The following is a 27,947-nucleotide window of genomic DNA, read 5'->3' as shown; positions in this document are numbered from 1 at the left end:
ACTTTTTTGCTTGATGTCCTTCTGTAATACAATGAGTCTATATCCGTAGGTGAAATTCGGACCTCTGAGAATTCCTACTTCTGCCAAGCAGCTCGCCAACTGGCATGTGTGCCATCCTCCCAGCTCTGCGTCAAACTGGCAAGCGGAGGAGATCCTACTTATGCATTCAATATTCGTTTTACTGGAGAGGAAGTGCACGGAACAAGTGAGTGACATGTTTGGTGATTGTATACGTTCCTCACAAATAGTCCCTAAGGCCTTATTACTATGCAGTATGTAATATTTAAGGTACAAATGTAATATTTGTAGACCTGTGTTGTACACATTATGTACAATGTGGTGTTTTTCTCTCATTAAATAAAAATATGAATACTTAAAGCAGTGATCAAAAATTGTCTTTCAGAACACAACCATCTTAATAATTATTGTACTGTAGAGTACATGACTATAGATTGCATCACGTACAGCAAGTGATTCATTGCATGAGGTGAACATTTTTACTAGCGTTTGTGTTGGTTCGTAATTGTGCACATAACCAATGCAGAATATATTAGCAGGATACATGGTTTAACCTGTAGGTATCTGTAATGCTATAAATTGCTGTTCTTTAGGTGGCTCTTTCCGACATTTCCTCTGGCAAGTGTGTAAAGAACTCCAGAGCTCCTCCTTGTCCCTTCTGCTGCTATGCCCCAGCTCTGCAGTTAACAAAAATAAGGTAAGCTGCAACTCCTGTTGCACTGGTCATCTTCCCCATTGCTGTAATGCAAGGAGACAGGACAATGTACATAGAGGGTAGTTTGCCTAAAAGAGAAAATTACATTTGTAAGACAATAAATAATCAACAAGAAAAACAATTGACTGTCATAGATATCACTGGTATTGTATATCTGTAGACAACACCCTTCTTTACTAATATCCCCAGGGGGTATTAGTAAATACATAGGGGGTGTTATGCCTCCTTAGGAAGGCACCAGAGCAAGTCGCCTGTAAGCCTGTCTTGAAGTGCCGGACTTAGAGCTTTTGTGTGTATTATATATAATCTCAAATGTCCTGACCGACTGATCCATGCCCAGCCTGGACCTAGAAACATGATTATCAGGAACTATATTCCTTCCCTGACGTAGGTGCCCACTAAGAAAAGATTCTTAAAAATGTGACTGCTAAAAGGGTGACAAGGGAAAAAATGTTTCCTAATCCTGTGCAGTATCCTGACTGACTGACTCATTGTGGCTGCACCACAATTCAATATTCAAACACCAACAGTCATCCCAAGTGCTGCCAAACATCACTGGCAGGTGGCGTGTCTCCCCTATTTATATAGTGAGGGAAGGGAATGTGTTATTACTGAGCTGAGAGAGGAAAATGTGTTACAACAGGAGTGAAAGGGGAATATGTTACTATAGAGATGAGGGAGGGGAAATTGTTATTGTAGAGGTGAGGGAAGGGAATGTGTTACTACACAGGAATGGGAGGGGAATGAGTTACTACAAAAGTGAGGGAGTGGAATGTCAAATGTGTTACTAAAGGGCGGGGGAGGGGAATGTTTTACTACAGGGGTTAGCAGGGGTGGTGTTGCTACAGAGGAGAGGGAGGGGAATGTGTTGCTACAGGGGTGAGTGGGGGTAATGTGTTACTACAGAGGCGAGGGAAGGAAATGTGTTACTCCAGAGGTGAGGGAGGGGAATAAGTTACTACAGGGGTGAGTTGAGGGTAATGTGTTACTAGAGGTGTGAGGGAGGGATTGTATTTCTGCATAGGTGAGGGAGTGGAATGTCAAATGTGTTACAACACGACCGTTGGATGGATATGTGCTACTACAGAGGTGACCGAGGATAATGTGTTGGTACACAGATAGAGAGAGTAATGTCTTGGTATAGCAGTGATGCATTATACTATAGGGGTGAAGGGTTAATGTGTTACTGGAGTGGTGAAATGGAAACAGTAAATATCTAAGGTCTTCCCGGATGAAATTGGGTACATCTGCTTGTGACATTATATAATGAGTGAGGTCAGCAGATAGAAGGAGAGTGACATTATATATCGAGTGAGATCAGCAGATAGTAGAGTGACTTTATATGAGTGAGATCAGCAGATAGAAGGAGTGAAATTTATATAATGAGTGAGATCAGCAGATAGAAGGGGAGTGACATTATGTTAAAAGAGAGATCAGCAGATAGAAGGGGAGTGACATTATATAATGAGTGAGATCAGTAGATAGAAGTGGAGTGACATTATATATCGAGTGAGATCAGCAGATAGGAGAGTGACATTATATAATGAGTGAGATCAGCAGATAGATGGGGAGTGACATTATGTTAAAAGAGAGATCAGCAGATAGAAGGGGAGTGACATTATATATCGAGTGAGATCAGCAGATAGGAGAGTGACATATGATGAGTGAGATCAGCAGATAGATGGAGAGTGACATTATATAATGAGTGAGATCAGCAGATAGATGGGGAGTGACATTATGTAATGAGAGAGATCAGCAGATAGATGGGGAGTGACATTATATAATGTCATTGCCCTTCTATCTGCTGATCTCACTCATTATATAATGAGTGAGATCAGCAGATAGAAGGAGAGTGACATTATATAATGAGTGAGATCAGCAGATAGATGGGGAGTAACTTTATATAATGAGTGAGATCAGCAGATAGAAGGAGTGAAATTTATATAATGCGTGAGATCAGCAGATAGATGGGGAGTGACATTATATAATGAGTGAGATCAGCAGATAGATGGGGTGTGACATTTTATGAGTGAGATCAGCAGATAGATGGGGAGTGACGTTCTATAATGAGTGAGATCAGCAGATAGATGGGGAGGGACATTATGTAATGAGAGCGATCAGCAGATAGATGGGGAGTGACATTATATAATGTCATTGCCCTTCTATCTGCTGATCTCACTCATTATATAATGAGTGAGATCAGCAGATAGAAGGAGAGTGACATTATATAATGAGTGAGATCAGCAGATAGAAGGGGAGTGACATTATATAATGAGTGAGATCAGCAGATAGATGGGGAGTGACTTTATATAATGAGTGAGATCAGCAGATAGAAGGAGTGACATTATATATCGAGTGAGATCAGCAGATAGGAGAGTGACATTATATAATGAGTGAGATCAGCAGATAGCTTGGGAGTGACATTATGTTAAAAGAGAGATCAGCAGATAGAAGGGGAGTGACATTATATAATGAGTGAGATCAGCAGATAGATGGGGAGTGACGTTCTATAATGAGTGAGAACAGCAGATAGATGGGGAGGGACATTATATAATGAGTGAGATCAGCAGATAGAAGGGCAATGACATTATATAATGAGTGAGATCAGCAGATAGATGGGGAGTGACATTATATAATGAGTGAGATCAGCAGATAGATGGGGAGTGACATTATGTTAAAAGAGAGATCAGCAGATAGAAGGGGAGTGACATTATATTATGAGTGAGATCAGTAGATAGAAGGGGAGTGACATTATATATCGAGTGAGATCAGCAGATAGGAGAGTGACATTATATAATGAGTGAGATCAGCAGATAGCTTGGGAGTGACATTATGTTAAAAGAGAGATCAGCAGATAGAAGGGGAGTGACATTATATAATGAGTGAGATCAGCAGATAGATGGGGAGTGACGTTCTATAATGAGTGAGAACAGCAGATAGATGGGGAGGGACATTATATAATGAGTGAGATCAGCAGATAGAAGGGCAATGACATTATATAATGAGTGAGATCAGCAGATAGATGGGGAGTGACATTATATAATGAGTGAGATCAGCAGATAGATGGGGAGTGACATTATGTTAAAAGAGAGATCAGTAGATAGAAGGGGAGTGACATTATATATCGAGTGAGATCAGCAGATAGGAGAGTGACATTATATAATGAGTGAGATCAGCAGATAGATGGGGAGGGACATTATGTAATGAGTGAGATCAGCAGATAGATGGGGAGGGACATTATATAATGAGTGAGATCAGCAGATAGCTGGGGAGTGACATTATGTTAAAAGAGAGATCAGCAGATAGAAGGGGAGTGACATTATATAATGAGTGAGATCAGTAGATAGAAGGGGAGTGACATTATATATCGAGTGAGATCAGCAGATAGGAGAGTGACATTATATAATGAGTGAGATCAGCAGATAGCTTGGGAGTGACATTATGTTAAAAGAGAGATCAGCAGATAGAAGGGGAGTGACATTATATAATGAGTGAGATCAGTAGATAGAAGGGGAGTGACATTATATATCGAGTGAGATCAGCAGATAGGAGAGTGACATTATATAATGAGTGAGATCAGCAGATAGATGGGGAGTGACATTATGTTAAAAGAGAGATCAGCAGATAGAAGGGGAGTGACATTATATAATGAGTGAGATCAGTAGATAGAAGGGGAGTGACATTATATATCGAGTGAGATCAGCAGATAGGAGAGTGACATTATATAATGAGTGAGATCAGCAGATAGATGGGGAGTGACATTATGTTAAAAGAGAGATCAGCAGATAGAAGGGGAGTGACATTATATAATGAGTGAGATCAGTAGATAGAAGGGGAGTGACATTATGTAATGAGTGAGATCAGTAGATAGAAGGGGAGTGACGTTCTATAATGAGTGAGATCAGCAGATAGATGGGGAGGGACATTATGTAATGAGTGAGATCAGCAGATAGATGGGGAGGGACATTATGTAGATCAGCAGATAGATGGGGAGGGACATTATGTAATGAGTGAGATCAGCAGATAGAAGGGGAGGGACGTTATGTAATGAGTGAGATCAGCAGATAGAAGGGGAGTGACGTTCTATAATGAGTGAGATCAACAGATAGATGGGGAGTGACATTATATAATGAGTGAGATCAGCAGATAGAAGGGCAATGACATTATATAATGAGTGAGATCAGCAGATAGAAGGAGAGTGACATTATATAATGAGTGAGATCAGCAGATAGATGGGGAGTGACATTATATAATGAGAGAGATCAGCAGATAGATGGGGAGTGACATTATATAATGAGTGAGATCAGCAGATAGAAGGAGAGTGACATTATATAATGAGTGAGATCAGCAGATAGATGGGGAGTGACGTTCTATAATGAGTGAGATCAACAGATAGAAGGGGAGTGACGTTCTATAATGAGTGAGATCAACAGATAGAAGGGGAGTGACGTTCTATAATGAGTGAGATCAACAGATAGATGGGGAGTGACATTATATAATGAGTGAGATCAGCAGATAGAAGGAGTGAAATTTATATAATGCGTGAGATCAGCAGATAGATGGGGAGTGACATTATATAATGAGTGAGATCAGCAGATAGATGGGGAGTGACGTTCTATAATGAGTGAGATCAGCAGATAGATGGGGAGGGACATTATGTAATGAGTGAGATCAGCAGATAGAAGGGGAGTGACGTTCTATAATGAGTGAGATCAGCAGATAGATGGGGAGGGACATTATGTAATGAGTGAGATCAGCAGATAGATGGGGAGGGACATTATGTAGATCAGCAGATAGATGGGGAGGGACATTATGTAATGAGTGAGATCAGCAGATAGAAGGGGAGGGACGTTATGTAATGAGTGAGATCAGCAGATAGAAGGGGAGTTACGTTCTATAATGAGTGAGATCAGCAGATAGATGGGGAGTGACATTATATATCGAGTGAGATCAGCAGATAGAAGGAGAGTGACATTATATATCAATTGAGATCAGCAGATAGAAGGGGAGTGACATTATATAATGAGTGAGATCAGCAGATAGAAGGGGAGTGACGTTCTATAATGAGTGAGATCAGCAGATAGAAGGGGAGTGACATTATATAATGAGTGAGATCAGCAGATAGAAGGGGAGTGACATTATATAATGAGTGAGATCAGCAGATAGAAGGGGAGTGACATTATATAATGAGTGAGATCAGCAGATAGATGGGGAGTGACATTATGTAATGAGTGAGGTCAGCAAATAGATGGGGAGTGACATTATATAATGAGTGAGATCAGCAGATAGAAGGGGAGTGACATTATGTAATGAGTGAGATCAGCAGATAGAAGGGGAGTGACGTTCTATAATGAGTGAGATCAGCAGATAGATGGGGAGTGACATTATGTAATGAGTGAGATCAGCAGATAGAAGGCGAGTGACGTTCTATAATGAGCACCATTATTGCATAGTATACAACATTATGGGCGTGATTAAGAGTCAGATGCAGTGCCGATGTTGGTTGCAGTGGTGTAATGTTTTTCATCTGTGCATGTGTCTGAGTACACCGCCCATACATCCCAATTGTGTTCGTATAGATTCAGACGCATGCACAAAGTGTATTAGAAATGTGTTGGGCTTTCCAGGGCGGTTACAGGGTGTTGGCTAATCAGAAGCAGATGTATCGTAGTATGGGTGTTATTGGAGTGACATGGGCGTGTTGCTGAAAGTAGTTGTGTACAGAGATGCTGAATCGCTCACATTGGAGGCCATACTCATGCAGATGATTTGCCGCCAGCATTAGGGCTGATGGCAAGTTTCAATGGTCCGACCGGTGGTGGCGTCTAAAGATGCACAAAGTATGATTGCAGCGTCTATAGACACTCAATGGGCTTCTCAGTTATCGCACAGTCGGACTCACAGAGTACACCTTGGAAGGGGTTGTAGCGACACAGTAAAGTCACAGACACAGCTGCAGGTAAAGACACAAGAAAGACTGCCACTGCCTCCACCTCAGAATCAGGTACTATCAGGTTGGTCACAGACCCGTGACCAAATAGAGCAGTTCCAGAAATTTCCCAGACAGGTTCTCCATCCAAACCAGTCCCTGAAACTACTGGTGATATATAGGAGGGTCTGTGTCCTATTAGCAGGGAAATTGATAACCTAGTTACAATGTTAGGCTTAGCAGGGCTTGGTTTCTTATCTGTGTGTACTATGTCTATGCTTATGTGTCTTTCACAGGGGAAGTTTCTTCTGACCCCCAGCCCCATAACCTATGCTGAGGAGCAGTTACTCCATTTCTTTGGCCAGCTCCTTGGTATAGCTATCCGAGCAGACCTGCCCCTTCCTCTGGATCTGCTGCCTTGCTTTTGGAAGATGCTTGTGGGAGAAGCGCTGGATATGGAAACCGATCTTTATGAGGCAGATATTCTAACCCACAACTACATCAAGAAGTTTGAAAATGTAAATGTTTCCATTGTTATAACTTAGCAGTACCTTCACTTTATCACTGGTATATAAACCAGATCACTATGTATCTTTTTTTATTTAACTTCTCCAGCTTTGCTACTTCAGCCTTCTTCCCTATGTCTTTCTTTTCCTTCTTCATCACCTTCCTCTCCTATTCCCCATATAACACACTCCAGTGCTTAAAGAACTACAAATCTCATCATGCAGCACTTATTAATTTTTTGTTTAGATAAATATTGGTAGAAAACTGACAGCTCTGACACTGTGGTCATTCACAGAAGTTGTCCTGATAAATTAGAAAGTATGGTTCTGTTTTATGCTTCACAGCATCTGATTTCTATGACTGCTGTTCTAGGTAAATGATGAGGCTGATCTGGAAGTGCTCTGTACTGAGATAGCGTCACAACATCTTCCTACTGAGAGCCCAGACTCCCCCAACAAGCCAAGCTTGAAATTTACATATATGGCCATGACTGGGGAAGAAGTGGAACTTTGTGCAAAAGGGAGACACATCCCTGTTGTGTGAGTATCTATGGAATATGATCTAAAGGCAGGGAAAGCAGATACCGATCTGTTAAGAGATGTCATTTTAGTGGCATCTTGTCTCTTAAGTGGGAAATGTATCAAACCTTCTAAAGAGTGGAGAAGTTTCCCATTGCAACCAATCAGCTTCTAGCTGGCATTTATCAAGTACATTCTTTTGAACCTGTTTGGTTGGTATAGACTTGTTCACTTCTTTACTCTTCAGATGGTTTGATACAATTTCCTCTAGGTACTTTCGTTCATGGTTATCACGGTTATAAACTCACAAAACACAAATGTGACACTTTAGCATTTATTTACTGAAAGTGTAGCAATTGCAATTGTCTGTGGATTTATCATTAAAATGGATACAGTAGCTGGACAGTCAGCAAAGTCAAAATCGAAGAAAAATACATGTATTGGTCATAAGGTACCCTGGTTTTATTACCCAGCGATGAACGTTGAAGGAAGAGACCAATAATTTGTGTCCGTGACACACAGTCTCCCACCATCGAATACGGCTGCATTGAATATAACCGAAATGTGTTACACAATTCCACCTGTGTCCCACCTCCTAATCCTCGTATCAAGGCCGTTTCTAACTGCAAGCACTGATCTACATGTACCAGTGATTAGACGGAGCCAACACCGCAGCACGCTAGTAGACAAGAACCGACAGGAGCGCGGACCTTGAGTTTGAGGGTCCAACGAAAAAAACACCCGTATTTTACACGAAAACTGCAACCTGGCTCTATGTGGTGGAGAATTATCAAATAGAACAAGTAATTACCACCCGCCTCAACTTAGAGTTGTATATCTCTACAGCTCTCTCTCTTGGTACCGGTGAGATCTATTTGATTTATTCTATATATGTCACAAAGGGATTTTTTTATATTTTGAACTTGGCATATATTTTCCACTTTTAATTTTTATTAATTTTCCTTCATTTTTTTCATCTTTTTATTTACAATCTATTTTTGTATGTAATCAAACAAAAAAACGTCATCAGAAACACTATGAGAAGTAGGAGGACTGCATATTGCCTCTGGACTTTTGTTTCCTACATGTCTTAGCATATCTATTCTAGTTGCCAGCTGACACTATTGATACATGATTTCTTTGTGTTTGCAAGAAATGTTTCTGTTTTAATGGTAATAACTTCCTGGGTCAAATCTTCTATAATTCTGTGTCAAATGTCTTTTTTTGTCACCAAGTGATGTACTTGATCACCCTTTATAGTTTCATTGAAGTCTCTTATTTTCTTAATTTTTAACTATTAAATTCCAGTTTATTTATTCCTGACTAGCAGATATTATTTAATATATTGTATACTTTAACATCTATCTACTTTGTGTATCCATCCAGAACCTCTAAGCGCTTATCCCCCTTTTTATATCTTTCTGAGTTTCTATGTATTGGTCACACGTAGCTTTTGGATCCCAACTGTTTTTAGAGATTTCTACTGTGATAGCTAAAGAAAATGTCTAAAGTGTAATACTAAATTCAGTCTAATGCTGGACGGACAGATATTGTAACTGACAGCCGGACACCCAGCAGATATCATTGCCATACACTGTGAGATATTGCAGAGTGTATATGGCCACGATATCTGCTTTCCTCCCCACACTTGGTGCTACCCTGGCAGATAGGAGCTGTCTTGCAAGTAGCAGGTAAGTTCCGGAAACATCAGAGTTCTGCCCAGTCCTAGGAAAAATCTTATTCTGAGTGCTCCCTCCTAGAAGAATGCAAGGCAGCGAACAAATCAAATGTTGAGGAATCCTTGTGTTTTGATAAAGAGTCTGCAAGATGGCATGGATTGGATGGTCTCTAATGTGGGTGGTTCAGCAAGCACTACACACAAAAATAACCAGGAATCAGAGGACCTGTAAGTACACTGTTTAAAAGGAAATAAAAGCAGACTTTTTCATGCATGCCTTCTCCGCCTCAGGGAATGCTTGAAGGTTTGGAGACTAGAAATTCTTATTGTGCGTGGGAGGGCATTCCACAGAGTGGGTACAGTCCAAAAAAAGTCCTGTAATGTGTGTGGAGACGTAGAAATTGTGCAGAGCGCAGAGGTCGGGTTCAGAGCTATTTTAAGTTAAGCAAAGTGATGTACTGTATATTGGGGTAGTTTGGTTAATATCCTTCTGTGTAAGTAAAAGTATTTTATATTCGGAGCGTGGCCTGGACGAACATGGAGGTAGGGCACTAATCCTGATGCTCTCCAGCCCAAATATCCTATCCCGTGGCCTCTTGAGGATTGCTTTTGCCCTTACATGGTGTCGGAGCTCATCCTGCTGCCATGGGGCTGGATGTGACGGGTTCTTGTCACAGTGTGTTGCTCCTTGCCACTCTGTTCCCGTGTGGGGCCTCTGTCTCATGCCAGCTCCGGGCGCCATCTTGGTGTTCTCCTGCCGGCTCCGCTGCAGTCTGTGGTGGTTTCCCCCCAGGTGGCCGGCCCCTGTGTGCGAGGGGCAGACTCCTTAGTCCTGCTGTTGGTGTGTTGATGCTTTCCTACGGGTGCCTGTAGTGCTGCCTCACCGTCCGGACCTCCTGGGTGCTGCGGTAATCTTCCCTGCTGGTCTCCGTATCAGGCATCCTGGCTGCTGTTTAGGGGGCTGCTGCTGCTCTTTGTGCCAGTCTCCTCCAGGCTGATCTTTTCGATTTATCCTGGCCAGGTTGACAGTTACCGGTAGTTCCTGGATGTTGTTCAGCCAGCAGTGACCTGTCCTGCATTGTCCAGTTTTGGTACTTTTATTACAATTTTGATCTTCGGTCTGGTGCAGCCTTGTAGCACTGATATCCTGTGTGGGGCACCCTCCTTTGATACCTACCTCCCTATTCTGATCCTTAACCCTGCTGTGATTGAATTTCCTAGGGCACTATGGAACATCTTCTGCATGCTATCATCACAGTGGGACAACGGATGGCTGTTCGGGTTCAGGCATTGTATGTGGATTTATCTCATATACATCAAGATCTATCCTCTCTGTGCTTTCTTTCCTCCCCTGTAGCCGGTACTGCTTTTGCCAATGTTAGGCCCGATATCCTTGGCATCGTGGGCAGCCACTCGTTGCTCTACACGAATGTGGGGATGTTTACATGATAGCCAGTTCTCCTGCTCCAGATTACTTCCTATTCATTTACATGTAGCTTCAGAGGGCCTATATTATTGCTACTTTGATTACTTTAGGAAGGTTGAGACTAGGTTTGGACTGTGGGCTTCCAAATGGGATGATCCTCCTTAAACGATTTTAGGTTGGCTGGGTTCTTATATTTGCTTGATTCTCTCTGTCTGTTTTGTTAATACCTTAATAATGATTTATTATCTTTGTTAATTTCATAATAATAAAAGAACGGAGTCACATGGTACATAGGGTCTGATTCAGACTTCCTGCTATTAGAGCAGGAAGTCCACTCTGGCTTGCGGGAGCCGATACCCTACCGCAGGGTCTCACCGCAAGCCCAATGGACGCGTTAATTGCGACCATCGCCAGGCCGCTCGCACAAGCTGTGGGTAGTCACCCACAGTTGTGTGAGCGGCCTGGAGGCCGAAAAAAACAAAAGAACGCCCTGATTCAGAGCGAGTGCTCGCAAACAGCGAGCGCCTCTGAATCAGGCCCATAGTGCAGTTAGAATCAAAGAGATATATATAACAACAGTGTGTGCCATTTCACACGTGGATTTTTTAAAGATACCTTTTATGGCATGTGGGTGATGATACTGATGTAAGTTCCTTAGACATCATACTCTAAAGGGAAGATAGAATGTAAGGATAAAGATACCTTTATATGCCTTTGGGTGAGAACCCTAATGTAAGTGTTGATGTGTTATAGACATCACTGAATGAATACATTAGGATCAGTGGATGACTTTACCCATTTACTTCATTGAAGGGAGAGCTGGTTTTGTTTTTTCTTTTTCCTATATATATATTTACAGGGAGTTCAGGTGTACTCCATTTCACTTTACTAGCTGCCACACCCTTTATTTAAGCGCAAGTGTTGAATACTTTTAATTTTTTGGACCTTCCTAAAGGGTTACTTCCCAGAAGGTTGTTGGCACAACTCCCCCATCAGATTCTATCTAGGCCTTGCTCTCTAGTAGACCATTCAGGCTTCTAAATTCAGGGGTGATAATCCTGGTTCCTTTGGTTAACAAAGGAAGGAGTTATTACTCAGATTTGTTTTTGATTCAGAAGCTAGATGAGTCTCATCGCTCTATTCTGAATCAGAAATCTCTCAACAGGTTTGTCCATGTGCCCAAGTTCCGTATGTAGACCCTACGGTCTATTAGGCTGGCAATGGAACCTGGGGATTTCCTGGTTCCCTGGACATACAGAATGCATATTCCACCAGGGGTTTCTGACTTTTGCTGTTCGTCCTTTGGTCCTTCTACAGCCCCTCGGGCGTTTACCAAGATAATGGCAGTCATGGCTGCTCTTCTCAGAAGGAGTCAGGATACTACCATACTTGGACAACCTCCAGATATTGGTGCAGTCTCCGGGGATTTTACAACGTCATCTCCAGCTGACCATTGTCTACCTACACGACTGGATAGACAATTGGAAAAGGTCTTCTCTTTCTGCAACACAACAGATGGTACATCTGGGGCCATAGGTTCCCTGGCACAAAGGATCTTTCTACCGGGGGGAGAAGATTGCTGCATTACAATTGCGGGGGCGCAGATTGCTCCGCAATCAAGGAGTGTCAGCTCACTCAGCAATGCATATCCTGGAGTCCATGGTATCCACCTTCGAACATGTTGGCATATGCCCAGTTCGCATATGCCCAGTTCTATTCCAGGCCTCTGCAGTGATGGAATCTGTCTCGGTGGGACGGTCAGTATCATCTGGTAAGGTCTCGAACGATTCTCATCTTGCCAGAAGTTCGGCGCTCCCTCTCATGGTGGCTGCAGACAGCTCATGGAAACAGGGGTTGCCCCTTCTGATTCCAGATGGGGTGCTCCTCACTACCGATGCCAGTCTCCGCGTATGGGGCGCAGTAATGGGTCGTCACACCTTTCAGGGAGGATAGACGACCAAGGAGGGTCTCCTATCCATAAACATCCTGGAACTGTGTGCAGTATTCAGAGCACTTGTTCAGGAACAGGATATACTGAAGAGCAGGCCTGTCCAGGTACAGTCCAACAACACAGTACGCGAAGTCGGGCAGCCATGGCAGAAGTCACAAACATTCTGGTCTGGGCAGAATGTCATCTTCCAACAATCTCGGCAGTATTCATACCAGGAGTCCCCAACTGAGAAGCGGATTTCCTAAGTCATCAGGATATACACGCCAGGAATGGGCTCTTAATCTGGATGTCTTTCAGATCCTAGTGGGAATATGGGGACTACCAGGGGTAGGCCTCATGGCCTCAGGCCACAACCACAAGGTCCCCAGGTACGGGTCCAGAACCAGGGATCCCACAGCCATTTTGGGGACGCTCTAGCAGTGAAGTGGGACTTCAAGTTAGCGTATCATTTTCCTCCGTTCTACCTCCTCCCAAGGGTCAGCAGGAAATTCGAGCATGAGGGCGGAACAGTAATACTGATAGCCCCTGCTTGGCCCAGACGCTATTGGTTTACCGACCTTCAGAGTCTCTACATAGACACTCCATGACCTCTTCCTCTAAGGCCAGACCTGTTAAAACAGGGTCCCTGCCTGCATCCGGACCTTCCCCGTCTGTCTTTGATGGCGTGGCTCTTGAATCTTCCATCTTAAGAGCCAAGGGTTTTATTAATTCTGTAATTCAGACGATGCTCAGGGCATGGAAGCCTTTCTCTGCCCGCATCTATTACAGGATTTGGCACTAGTATTTTCAGTGGTGTAAACATAGAAAAGATTATCCTGAAGTTTTTAGGGTCTCACGAGTGCTTGCTTTTCTCCAGGCTGGGTTAGACCGGGGTCTCCGCCTGGCCACCCTGAGGGTTCAGGCATCTGCACTCTTAAGTTTGGTTTCAGTGAAGGATCGCCCTGCTGCCTGATGTTAGGACATTTTTTCAGGGTGTTCTGACTGTTCAGCCCCCTTTGTCCCTTCGGTAGCTCCTTGGGATTTGTCTTTGGTTCTCAGGGCTCTACAGGCTCCCCCATTTGAATCCCTAAAATCAGTAGACCTTAAGTGGTTGACAGCAAAGACAGTTTTTCTTCTTGCTGTCTCCTCGGCCCACAGGGTCTCTGATTTGGCAGCCCTTTCTTATTGCTCTCCCTTTTTGATTTTTCATCAGGATAGAGCTGTTCTTCGTGCCTTTCTAAGGTAGTATCCCGCTTTCATGTAAATGAAGAAATTATGGTTCCAGTCCTCAGACCTTTGTGTAGGTGAAGCTTCTCTGGACGTTGTACACACCCTACGAATCTAAGTGGATCGCACCAACTCCAATAAAGAATCTGTTCTCTTTTTGTGTTGTTTGGGTGTCATAAGCGGGGCTGGACAGCTAACAAAGAGACTCTGGCTAGATGGCTTTGTATGACGATTTCTCAGGCTTACACACAAGCTGATCTCTCCAAACACAGTGACAGCACATTCTACACGATCTGTGGGACCATCGTGGGCATTTTGTCGTGGTGCCTCTGCTAAACAATTGTGCAAGGCAGCCACGTGGTCTTCCGTCCACACTTTTCTCAAATTTTACGCATTTTAAACATTTGCCTCTCATGATGCTTCCTTTGGACTTCGGATTCTCCTTTCTGCTAAACAGGAGTATCCCCACAGGAAGTGAACTTCCTGTGGACCCTATGGAACCCGAAGAAGAAAATAAGAGTTATGCTATAACATACCTTTTGTTAACTCTTTTTCTTCGAGGTCCACAGGGCACCCACCCTAACGCACCTGGTGTTATTGGGTAATCTTCTTCTTTTGTATTCTAATGATCCCCTCTTCTTAGAGAGAGTGTTTCTGATGTACAATTGTCCTTCCTTCTCCTCTTTCCTTCTCCTGCCATGGGCTTGGTAACTAACTGAATGCCTGTAGCCAGGGGCGGGGTATATATGGAGGCGGACCCAGTGCATCCTGGGAGCTAAAGCTTGTAACTGGTGCCTGGATCACTCCAACCACATACCCCAAGGTAGTTCCTGTGGACCCTATGGACCTCGACAAAAGAGTTAACAAAGGTATGTTATACCATAACTCTTATTTTTCTTCATTTGTAGGACTAAATGAAGAGAACGTGCCAGTGTTTTCAGGAAAGGAATTGAGTAGGTCACTAGCATAGGAAGAGCATACCATTTCATTTCTGATCTTAATAATCTTGTCCTTGAAATAGGAGGCAAAATATTGTGCACTGATAGCTGGTGGGTTGGGTGAGGGAGGGGTAAGAAGTGATTTAAATTTATTAAAAAGTCTCTGTTGGTAAGAAGCTTGAGCAGAGATGAAAGATTGGAAATATGTTTGTTTGGTAGTGTCCATACTCTCATGATAAGAGTGGTAGATAGTCTTATATGTGAGGAAGCCACTGATCTACTTTACATGAGAGGTTTTGTATGCGTCTTGTTAATTTAGAATGCCAGGGTTGACATCTATGTCTGCTTGGAGTGTGATGGACAGCTGGAGCCACTTCATCAAGGGCTATTTCTAAGGTTTGGTTAAGGTGTGATACAGCAATCTTGAGAGAATTGAATGTAGAATTTGGTGAGAGTAATTTTTGCAGAGAGGTGGAAAGTTGTTAAAAATTATTAGTGTTAAATATTTCTGCAGATTAGTGGAGGCTTGGTAGACTTCAGTGACACCGAGCTTAAAGTAATGGAGGAGAACATGCAGGTGATAAGGTTGTGATCTGAGAGTGGCAAAGGAGTGTTAGTGAGTTTAGAAACTGAGCATAGTCTGGTGAATAAAAGATCAAGGCAGTGGCCATACTGTCCACTGGGAGAAGCCGAGAGAGGAGGTTAGAGAGAGCAGTTTGAAGGCAAGGAGATTGTAAACTATCAATAGGGATATTAAAATCACCCATGATGATGGTGGGGGTGCCAGAGGATTAGAAATGAGAGAGCCATGCAGTATGTTCAAGAAATTGTTCATGTGATCCAGGAAAGCAGAGAGAATGGGGTAAAAATCCTGATAGAATGTACTTCAAATTATGTAAACGTGAGTAATGGAACCTGTGGTAGAAATGTGTATGTGAAAAATTTGGACAGTAATATTCCAACCCCACCACCTTTACTGTTTCCAGACCTGCAGATGTGTGTGAAGTGAAGACCACCGTGTGAAAGTGCTACAAGGGATGTAGGGTCCAATTGTGTGAGCCATGTTTCTGTTATTGCCAGAAGGTTTAGTAGTTTGAGATAAAAATGTCATAAATAGATGTTAATGTATGATAAACAGATCATGTGTTCCATAAGGCACATTTAAAGGATTTGGAGGGTCTTGGGAGACACATGATGTTTATGAGGTTAGCTGGATGTATATACTGTTGTAAATCGGCTGTATGTGGGTAGGGCCTGGATTTGGTGATATGTCACCAGTTAATAAAAACAGTAGGAGAGAGAGATAAATATAGTTGTAGGTGGTGTGTGTGTGAGTTTTTTTTTTATGGCAGCAGGTTGAGGGTATATAATAGTTAAGTATAAAAGATAAGAAAAAAGCTAATGAGTGCTAATAAAAAGGGAGTGTATTATTGTGGCTGCAATATGCACAGAGGGGTGAGATGCAGGGAGAGTGAAGGATGTTAAAGAAGATACCATGGAGTGATATGAAAAAAAAAACAATTTGTGGTGATTTATGATTAAAAGTCTAGGTATTTTTGGACTGAACATAAGGAAATGAAAAAATTTTTGTTGAAATTGGCTGTTCTCAGATGTTCAATGTTTGTTCAACTGCTTAATGCACTTTATGATTTAAACACTATAGCTATGTGAACACAGTCAGATTTTTTTGAACGGGGTGATTTTTCAGCAAATTGAAAGCATATCTGTGCTACACATTGTTCAATTTTTTATTAGAAGCTAGCGATTTTCCGCAATCCCACACTGATTTGCATATGTCCGCCCACAAGGAGGATGACATGATGATAGGATATAGAGGCAGATTATTGAGAATGCACACGCTGCTCCATATTGGGAAATTTAAGCTGAGATTTTCTGTCTTGACCGACTGATCGGATAGTCAAAGGAATGCGTTTGTTGATGTTTTCTAACCATTTTATCACGCTGAAACAATCATTCATACACACTATACAATAAATTAGGCCGATCACCCAATTATTGGTAAATCGGCCCAATGATTGTATAGCGTGTACCTAGCTTAAGTGCATTTGAACACAGCTGCTCCCCTCACCACAGCTGCACCCTAGACTGAATTTAAAGATATAGTATGCCTGATTACATAGGTTACATCTGAGCCAAATTGGTCAGCTGATCAAGGGAGATAAATTGCATTGAGCTTGACTGTTGCACACACGAAGCCAGCTTGGTATCATACACTAACTGAACTACATAATAAACTCAGGTAATAATAGATGGCAATGTCTCTGTGTGTTTCTATGTATTCAAAACCGTTAAGGATACTTGTGATCTAAGTAGAACCAGACTGGGTAAGATTGTTGTGGTACACATACTGTAACAGGATGTTGCACAGTAGGTCCATCTTGGCGTCTTCCTCATAGATGGGACATATTAACTCAAGGACCATTTTACCATCCAGGATTAGTGTGACTGGCCGGAACGGTGTGACTGTTGAAGCCATGATCCTTAATAAAGGGGGGCAGTGTTACAGTGTGCTCAAAGCCATGCTCAGAGCCAGGAAACCTGTTTTGGTAAAGAATTATTATAGCAGCTCCAGTTTTTTGCCAAATGGTTTTGTTAAAGTTGAGCATTTTAAAGGTTTAGAATTCTGCCCCTCTGTTTTCTTCAGAAGAGGGTAGCAGGTGTTCTGCAAGTACAGGCTCATATGCAGGGTGTGGCAGTGAATTTGTGAAAACCATTCCTTCATCTACTACACCCCTGAGACTTCCATGTCCTCATTATGGTGTTACAACAATTTCCTTTTGAAACACTTTTTAATGTATATAAAAAAAAAATTAAAAAAAAAAATTGTTTTTCCCACCTCACAGAGGGTGTCATATCTAGGGGCTCCATCTTGCAAATTCCCATTTTTGGTTCCTCATGAACATAGAGCTACAGTATGCTTCATATGAAACCATTTTTCAACCTAAGGTGGTTTCCAATTTTCATTTAAATCAAACCATTGTAATTCCAGCACTAGGTCAGATTCTGTCTATAGAGGAAGAGGGATTTGCTTTGAAGATCTTTGTCTCCAGGCCACTTGATGTCACAAAATTAAACAATATTCTGGTTCTTTAGTATATCTTCAAAAGGGGGTTGACCTACGTTCAAACAAATGTTGTCTAATGGTTCACGTTTGTAATTTGCCATGCTTGCTGTGTGGTCAGGAAACCTGTTTGTAAAGGCCCATTCTGCTACATCAGCAAGGTGCTATGGCACGGTGTCGGGAGGCCATTTGGTCTCTGAACATACTGTTACCAAATTTTACAAAGTACATTGTTTTTGAAACTATAGACGCCAATTTTTGGCATAAAGTGTTGTGCTTTGCAAACTTTTCAAAGTACCCCATTCTTTTGTATATCCGCATTTTCCAGTGTCCCCCAGTAGGGTGATAGAGAAATTTGGATTTTCTACTAGATTCCTTTACTCATTTAAAATTCATCAAAATCATATATATATATATATATATATATATATATATATATATATATATATATATATATATATATATATATATATATATATATATATATATATATATATATATACACATACAGAGAGAATTCTATCCCATGGGGCTTGCATGGAAGAATAACTGTCCAGCAGTTTGGGGATATGGAAGATATTTAAAGAACCAATGTACTCTGTTTCCTGGGGAAGTGTCCTTCAGTGGTTTCAAGGAAAAAGTTTAATGCGAGTGGAAAAATCCTATTTTATTTATACTGTACTTTTTAAACCTTCAGGCACATTTACACCTGTACTTTCTGGTGCAGTGATGTAGGGGAAGTATTGGCATCAGCATTTCAGCCTGCAATATGGAATTACAAATTGATATTGTTCATATATGAAATGTTTTCAGCATTTATATGCTTCTGCCGCTGTAACTTATAATGCTGCACAGCTTCTCTGCAGTCTGTAATTTACATGTTTGCTTAGACATTTGAAGATGTTTTTGTGCAAAAAACATTATGGAAAACACATTTGTAAAGATGTACAAATCTCTCCATAGTACAGTATGTGTATAAGTACACAAAGATGTGTGTCTATATCTTGTGTTATATTTTACCTTTTAGCTGGGAAAACAAGGACATATATGCAGCAGGAATCCGAAACCTCCGTATGCGGGAACTGAAGAACCAAGACTGTATGAATGCAGTACGTGCTGGCCTGGGTTCCATCATCCCCCTGCAGCTTCTAACCAGTCTGACTGCCCTGGAGCTGGAGCTCAGAACCTGTGGGCTGCCATTTATCAATCTGGAGTTTTTAAAGGTACAGGAGTCACCAAATTATAGATGCGTTTTGGTAGTCTAATGCTGGCCATACACCTGCACGATTTCGGGCCGATTGCCCGACTTTCAACGAGTCCTTAAAATGGATCCTGTGAAATCGTGTATTTTTGGAGTAAGATGCGATCCGATGCGCGCTCCTGCAGCTCCTAAAACGGATCGTATGATCAGATGTGCAGCACATATGTTCCATCCTAACGTGCAGATCGTACCGTTTATTTTGTGCATGCGATGCATTGTGCGTCCATTAAAGTAATTTCAATTACTTTTTCCCTGATGAGCGCGTGAGGCACAGGATCGATCGTATGACAGATCGTTTGCTAAGAGAAACAACAAACATGCTGCCGGGACTGTCAGGGAGATCCGGGGAGTCGGATGGTGAATCGGATCTGATGCTGGTCGTGCAGGTGTATGGCCAGCATAAGCTGCTTATAGGATGTTCACATTTGCTGATTTTTGTCATTTCTTTATTTTTAAGAATAGTTAATTTGTGAAGACATACTCCATTCGTGCTGCTTACACAAGTTCTTATCTTCTAGGCTCACACAATGTATCAAGTTGGTCTCATGGAGACTGATCAGCACATAGAGTTTTTCTGGTGCGCTTTGGAAATGTTTACTCAGGAAGAACTTTGTAAGTTCATCAAATTTGCCTGCAACCAGGAGCGTATTCCCTTCACATGTCCATGTAAAGATGGAGGACCAGACACTGCACATGTCCCGCCATATCCCATGAAAATAGCACCACCTGATGGAGCAACAGGTAAAGTGAATAGGGGGAAAAGCTGACCTTGAACATAGATGCTAAAACAACATGTAACTAGTGATCTACATGATAAAGAGAGATCATTGTTGTCAGGATTACAGATGATGCTGTGCTTCTGAGATACATTATTGTATAACATGTTATAATGGGAGAAAGAAATGTTATTGTATTCACACAAGTTATGATTAAAGCTTGTTTGTTCCCACCCAACCCTGTGCGCCCCCAGATTAGGGTTGCTGTAATATCCCTTTAATAAGGGCCATATATGAATAACACAGGTTCTGTGGCTGGCTGACTTGAAGTCTACTTTTCACCTGGTTTTAATCAGCCACAGAACCTGTGTAATTCGTGGTTGTCTCTGATTAAAGGGATATTATAGTAACCATAGCCAGACCCTGGATTGTAAAATATCTTAACAAATGTGTCTCATGTTTCTGCCCTATTTTCAGGAGAATTCCTGTAACATATCTTTTAGCCTCAGCCCCTCAATTTCCAAGCCAAAATAAGTTAGCACATCACTGTGGAAGTCAGCTAGGCTTCCGATTACCATTGATGTAGCAGGTCATGAATGTCAATAAGCTGAACAGTATTTAAGGACAACAGCGAAAAAGATTAAATTAATGAAGTGGATGGTCCTGAACTGGAAGTAGTTAATGAGGAGATTTTTATGGATTCTATCATGTGCGTTTTCTGGCGTATATACCCCTATATAAATCCCAGGAGTTGGGAGTGTATCTTGTCATGTGCACATTCTGGCGTATATACCCCTATATAAATCCAGGAGTTGGGAGTGTATCTTGTCATGTGCGTTTTCTCTAGTATATACCCCTATATAAATCCCAGGAGTTGGGAGTGTATCTTGTCATGTGCATTTTCTGGCGTATATACCCCTATATAAATCCCAGGAGTTGGGAGTGTATTTTGTCATGTGCGTTTTCTGGCGTATATACCCCTATATAAATCCCAGGAGTTGGGAGTGTATCTTGTCATGTGCACATTCTGGCGTATATACCCCTATATAAATCCAGGAGTTGGGAGTGTATCTTGTCATGTGCGTTTTCTGGCGTATATACCCCTATATAAATCCCGGGAGTTGGGAGTGTATCTTGTCATGTGTGTTTTCTGGCGTATATACCCTTGTATAAATCCCAGGAGTTGGGAGTGTATTTTGTCATGTGCGTTTTCTGGCATATATACCCCTATATAAATCCAGGAGTTGGGAGTGTATCTTGTCATGTGCGTTTTCTGGCATATATACCCCTATATAAATCCTGGGAGTTGGGAGTTATACCAATATCTTAAGCAGCAAATGCATTCCTTCACTAAATTCTATACATATTTTTCTTCCCTTTCCCGCACATTATCTAACATTCAGGATTATAATGGTAACTTTATTTTTGCTAAGAATGGAAATTACTTTTTGCAGGTTCCCCCGACTCCAGATACATCCGTGTGGAGACCTGCATGTTCATGATAAAGCTCCCTCAGTACTCTTCCCTTGAAATAATGCTTGAGAAACTGAAGCACGCTATCCATTATAGGGAAGATCCACTCAGTGGTTGACCCTTATGTGACCAGCAGAGGAGAAGGTCGAAGAATGGAGGATTCAGTCCATTTGGGACTTATAATTGCTCACAAGCAGGAACTGTCGCTTGCCCCATGGACAGAACGCTGAGGAAACAAGATAATTGAACAATCTTTTTTTGTTTGTTTGTTTCTGCCCAAACTCGCACAATTACCTTTTGTATTTGTGAAGTCTCTGGTGGGGTTTTTGCCTTGTTTGTGAGTTGTTTTGTAGAATAATTTTAGTACTGATTGATGTGAGCAGATTACTTGATTTTCTCCCCAAATGCTAAGGTAGCGTATTAGGAACCCTTAACATTTGGGGCAAAACTCTAAATATAAAAATATCCAGTTATTTTATACCTTGACTGGAGGAACAGGATATAATGAAAAATAATAGGCTTTTTGTAAATAAGAATAAACACCGGAATATTATTTAATGATCAATCATTTCCAGAGTTCAGGAATGTAACGCACTGGATATAGAGCTGTGAAAAAAGTGTTTTTTATTTTAGTTATTTTGCAAAGTAATATTTAAGTTATACTAGTTGTAATAAGCACTGGATTCTGCTGGCTGTACATAGTCTAATGTTGTCGGAAATATCCAGTTCATTTGGCAATTTTGGTTGGACTTTTCTCAGTATTTAGAGGTATATGGGAACACGAGCTGCACAGGGATATTTTTTTTTATTAAGAAGTATTTTTATTTAAAAAGTTGTTTTTATTTTAGGTATATTTCCAAGCTCAGTTTCTTAGACTGATGGGCTCCAGTTAGGAGTGAGCATTCTCCGGGGAACTTGAATCTGTGGCCTTATGGTGCTGAGATGGAAAGTACAGAGTTATACAATGCACTGTCTCTATTAAGGGCTTGGACCATATGCAGCATGTCATGTAATGGCAAAAGGGTGTGTTGTGTGAGTGGATCATTACTAGAGCTGTGACACTAATGTGCACAGGAGGACTTTAATAAGAACAGTAAAAATGCATTGGTTATTACCAGCTCATGTCATCAGAGATGGACTTTTTAGAGAGAACAAGGGAATCAGTGCATTTTGATATCACACAATAGACTTAATATGTATTGAAGTCTGGGTGTTTGGCAGAATATTATTAGTGCAACATAAACCGCATATTGTTAGTTCCTTTTTATTGACCAGCAGTTATTTGGGTAAGTAAACGCACCAGAAGTGATTGCAGAATTAGTTTCCAATAAGTAGATTACATATTGGAGCAGACACTGCAACCTTAACTCACTAACATAGCATTGACCTAAAGGGAGAATGGCCCAAGCTGAGCTGGATGACGCCTTACTCAGAGATTATTGCTCAGACTTACTTCTGTTGCAGTGTTTTTAGTGGTGGAATCAGTGTTTCCATATAAAGTGCTGCTGGAAATGACAACACTATCTATGCTGTGACGCAGCAGGGATGGGGCAGATATCTACAGGATACCTGGACAGTGTAAAGATAGCCCATGATAATGTAGTGTGTGAATACATTTCTATACTATGTAAGCCAGAACAATATTGCTAAATCATTTAAAGATATTTAAATAATCGGGTGATGTATAGTTATGATGTTTGTACTTGAAACTAATGTGTACAGAGGAACAGATGTTTGTTTGCCCATTACACACAAGTTTATAGGAATTTGAGAAACGTGTTAATGGCATTACTATGCAATGCGTATTATGCTGTACCATTACCTTTATGTCCTGGTACATGTAATGCAGCAATGATTTAGCTTTGCCATCATTGGACATGTTCTCTGTTCAGGTAGTACCCATATTATTAGGAGGACTTGCAGATGTACTTAGGTTGCTGGGCTGTTCTCCCTGTTCTTGCTGGGTTTATTTGCTAAATGGTCACTGAAGGTTGTTGGAAGTGGACTTTGCTAAATACAGACATGTGACAAATAGCAGTTCAGAGGCAGAGCCTACAGGACAGTGACGCTACATTGTTTCTGGGGATCTATAAACACTAATGTCAAAGTAACCCAACTGCAAATATGATAGATTATGTTTGCATTATTATTACATACTATATTAGTGTTATTCCAGCCACCAACACTACAACATGCCAACCCCCCCAAAAAATGCTGCTCTGGAAAGCTCTTTGTTTTAGCAATTTGCCGAGGGTCCTGGTCCATACACTGGGGAAGGTTAATGTGCTGTTACTGTGAGTTAGATCTGCTCCTTTCTCCACCACTGCTGCCTCCAATAAACCCCACCAGTTTTGCCAGGTAAAAGGTTATTATAATGGCGCTGCAGGAGGAGGGTGACCCACTTGAAATAGAAACACTTTTAGCATGGGTTTAAGTGTAACATATCTGCTTTTTGAGCCCTAAAAGTGTGCTGTACAGTTGATGTATATTTATTATTGCAGTTATCTATGGTTGCATATAACAAATCCTTTAACTCAATGCCATTCTCCCTGTCTGTATTGGTATTTAAGACACTGCTGTGTACATTAAGCATAATAAATAAGGAAAAGTGTCATAAGAATAAAAAATTGATTTTGAATGTCCTTAGTTTATTGTGTTATTTTATTGTGTTATTTTTAATTACATTTACTGCAAACTCTGTCAAGAGCCCTGGGAGATTGGTTTAATAAGCGATTTCTACAGGGATGGAGTCATGATGGGTCAGTGGAGCTTTTTGCCCTCATGGGCCAATCTCTCCATCATGAGGAAGGGCGGCTCCATTCCATAGTTTCAGATGCCAGTAGTGGCAATAGAGAAGCTAGTGGTAGATGCCCCCAGTGGAATCCAATATAAAATCATGACAAATGATTGAGGAGTAAGAATGCTGTTTGACCAACTATTTATACCTGAACCATACATGCCTACTATCCCAGAAGGTCCCGGAGATTCACAATTTTTCGGGTAGTGTTCCGGACCCCAGAAGAATGAGTGAATCTCCTGTAACTCACCCACTTTCTAGTAATGCGGGGAGGGGTGGCAAGAATAATACCCAGAATTGCTGTGTCGCATGGATTGGGTGTGGCTTATATGATGCAAATGGCGTCCCGTCTCATTTGACCCGTGATTCACGGGTTTATGCCGTGATAGGCAAGTTAGACCTAAACCAAAAGTTACCAACAGTTCACTGGATATAAGGTGAGAGGGAGAAAGTAACATATCTAACTTGGGGAAAATAATTCATTTGCAAATACAATTATTATACCATTCATGTCATACGCTTGAAAATGCAATGAAGTGCATTCACATAAACATTACTTCAGTACATATATTGTGGCCATTCCCACTGTGTGACTGTCCATTCTACTTAGAAATAACCTAATGTAAAATAAGTTGTCTTTTTGCAGGTGTTCACTATATTAGATTGACAGTGACCATGTCGACATGGTCATAATGTCAACAGAGGACATATAGACACAGATTAGACATCAACATGGTCATATTGTCAACATGGCATTTGTAAGGTATCCCTAAACCTAACCGTAATGTTAATGTTCACATTTTATGTTTATTTGCAGTACTACAGCAGAGTAGATGGGTTGGGTGTGCCGCTGACGCAACCCCAAGAGCCAGCACCATAGCATGAAGCTTGATGATCAGATGCTGGCTGGGTGGAACTGGGTCCAGAGACACCACCTCCCCTCTTAATCTGGCTGTGTACACTGGGTACTAGGCAGGAGTCCTGGTTGCCTATTGCATGGTCTGGGATGGGTATAGCGAGTGACCGGGGGTAGAAAATATACAAAGAGCAAAAAGTACAGAGCGTTTAATAAAGTGGGGATTTTATTAAGAGATGATCTGGTGTCCAGATGACACCATCTATACTGAATGCTTTTTTATGCTCTCATCGTGATCCATTATCCACCTTGCATGTGCCAGGCACCTTTTCTATATTTCACCCATAGAACCCAAGGATTGTTGCTTTAACATCATATTGCACACAGGATTTTCCTTCTCATCCAATCTGGGTGACACTGCCTGTTGACGCTGGGTTAAGTGGGTTGGACCACTTGAATAGCCTCTGTTGTTTTCTAGTGCCTGTGGAGTGAGGCACTATGTTTCTATGCTCCTTAAAGTTAGCTTTATTTTTCTTATTTTGTTTTGTGTTTGTCATCAGCCTCAGCTCCCGTTTACAGGGCTCAGGCAGTCCATTTAGTCAGGGTTATAGGAATCCCCGCTCTGATCCAGCTTTCATTTATAGTGTCTGTGAATTCAGTGCACAGATCACTGGTTCTCTCTGAGTAGGCTCTGGGATCTGGAACACAGAAAGCTGGGGAGAGGGTTTTTCCCTCTGATATGTGTGTAGTGCTGGGCTTCTACAATAGAAGTCCTGACAGCACCATTTGTGAGTAGCCCCTGTGTCCGGGTGTTCTCCTTTTCACAGACTAGCATACCTGTATCTGCTGGGTCCCTGTCCAAGTCATTTCTCTGCTACTCCTCTACCTCAAGACCAAGTTCATCAAGAGGCTATCAGGGCAGCAGTGCTTTCTCTGTAAAAATCGGGGATTATTATTGCCGTTCTTGTAGAGCAAAGAAGTCAGGGTTTCTACTCTCATCTCTTTCTACAGTAGTAAGAAAACCAAATGGTTCGTTCCTGCCTATGCTGAAGGGCTCAATCTTCGTTTAGAGATGGCACACTTTTAAGATGGAGTCTCTGTGTTCTGTGTCGTCAGTTCAATGTTGGAAGGGGAATTTATGGCATCCCTGTATTCATGCTTCAATTTGGCAGGGTCATCAAAGGTTACTTCAATTCGCAGTGGGAGTCCATCATTTCCTGTTCTGAGCTCTTCCGTTTGGTTTATCCACGGCTCCCAGAGTGCTTACGAAGATAATGACTCACATGGTAGCCTTATTCAGAAAAAAAGGCAGTTACCATCATTCCATATTTGGACAACCTGTTAGTAAAAGCAGTTTCAGAGTCTACGTTGATGCATAATTTTACAGGTGGTCAAGAAAACGTTGGAATCCCTCGGGTGGGTAATCAACAATCCAAAGTCAAATTTCATACCATCTCAACGGATGATCTTTTTAGGTCTCCTCTACGATACTCGTGTTCAGCGAGTCTATCTTCCCTTCAGAAAAACTTCAGGATCTACAGTCTTTGGTCAGGACTGTAATTCTGCTTCCACAGGTTTCTATTCTCAGGGGTATGACGATTCTGGGGAAGATGGTGGCATCATTCGAGGCAGTTCCTTTTGCCAATTAAAAATCATCATGTGCAGAGAAGTGATGTTACTGGGTGACATTTCACATTCTCTACATATAGCAATATTATTTGTTTTTGGCCTTCCAGAGCATCCTGGTAGATGGCAGGTTTCTACATCAAGTCATGATCTCAAGTCATGCAAGTCCGGAGATCATGCTGAAAGGGTCAATTGAAAGAAAAACTCAGTACTTCCCAGAGAATGTGGGGGCCTTTCAATCATCCAGGAATCCATTCAAGTAGAGAAAACCTAGAACTACTAATGCAAAATTAATTAACAGCACTATGGGAGAGATTTATCAAAGCTTGGTGTCTCTCATTTTACAGGCTGTGTTTGACCAATGACAGGAGCTGATTGGTTGGTACTTTACCTCTCTTCAAGCTTTGATAAATCTCCCCCTACGTTTTGGGGAGAGCGCCTTCATCACGTGTTAGACTTTATGCATACATATTTATATATATATTCAGAAGGGATAGTGTGAACTGTATATTGAGGCACACTCTTAAGGGCCTCAGAGCTGCACGTAATTCGACAGCCCCATTACATGCTTAGAAATAATTGGGATGATCTGTCTGTATTCATAGTTGGCTTCATTTGTGCATAATCCTATACTTGCAGGTGCAGGAAATCCATCTGAAATGAGCTCACATTTCTTCTTCAGGGTCCATAGGGGGTCCACAGGGTTGACCTTGGGGTATAGGTTGGGAACCAAATCCGGGCACCACGCAGTTAGAGCATTCAGCTCCCAGGATGCACTGGATCTACACTCCCTATAACCACGCCCCCAAGCCAGAGGCACCTCAGTTTAAGTTGGTGCCCGGCCGAAGTCGGATCACCGTTAGCGCAGGGGGGATGATTAGCAGCCCCTAAGCTACTTTTTATTTTAAGAGTTTATTTTAGTTTTTAACACTTCAGAGCGGCAGCGGCAGACTGTCCATTGGACGTCCAAGCTGCTGCTCCTACACCCCGCCGGCGCCGCAACGCCAGTACAGATCTGGGGATCGTGGCGGGACCCCAGAGTCTGTACTAGCCGGGCTCTGGAGGTATCCCAAGGCTGCAGCCAGATCGCCGGGGATCAGGTAAGTCGCTGCACGTTGCCATATTTTAAATGGAACTGTGTGTTGCATACGCTGATAATGGGTCCCTGCAGCTAATCTTAGCATCAGTCAGGACCGGTATAGCGCTGCTTGATATTTCCACGATGGTTGTTAGTCAGATATGTCTGACCA

At 41.8% G+C, this 27,947-nt stretch overlaps 1 protein-coding gene across 2 annotated transcripts in view; it reads left to right on the top strand.

Annotated features, from left to right (window-relative positions):
• The window catches only part of HECTD4 (HECT domain E3 ubiquitin protein ligase 4), a 333,766-nt gene extending 309,706 nt beyond the window's left edge, over nt 1-24,060 (top strand). For both annotated transcript variants that reach the window (XM_088449233.1, XM_088449232.1), the window contains exons 70-76: nt 50-205; nt 612-715; nt 6,959-7,180; nt 7,542-7,708; nt 18,996-19,191; nt 19,748-19,970; nt 21,400-24,060. In XM_088449233.1, coding sequence (XP_088305359.1) covers nt 50-205; nt 612-715; nt 6,959-7,180; nt 7,542-7,708; nt 18,996-19,191; nt 19,748-19,970; nt 21,400-21,536 — 1,205 coding nt within the window. In that variant the 3' untranslated portion in view covers nt 21,537-24,060. The remainder of the gene's footprint in view (nt 1-49; nt 206-611; nt 716-6,958; nt 7,181-7,541; nt 7,709-18,995; nt 19,192-19,747; nt 19,971-21,399) is intronic.
• Nucleotides 24,061-27,947: the final 3,887 nt, after the last annotated feature.

This window comes from Taudactylus pleione, unplaced genomic scaffold (genome assembly GCF_031769625.1).
Source record: "Taudactylus pleione unplaced genomic scaffold, aTauple2 ptg000479l, whole genome shotgun sequence".
NCBI lineage: Eukaryota > Metazoa > Chordata > Amphibia > Anura > Myobatrachidae > Taudactylus > Taudactylus pleione.
This window is presented reverse-complemented; position numbering and strand designations above follow the sequence as displayed.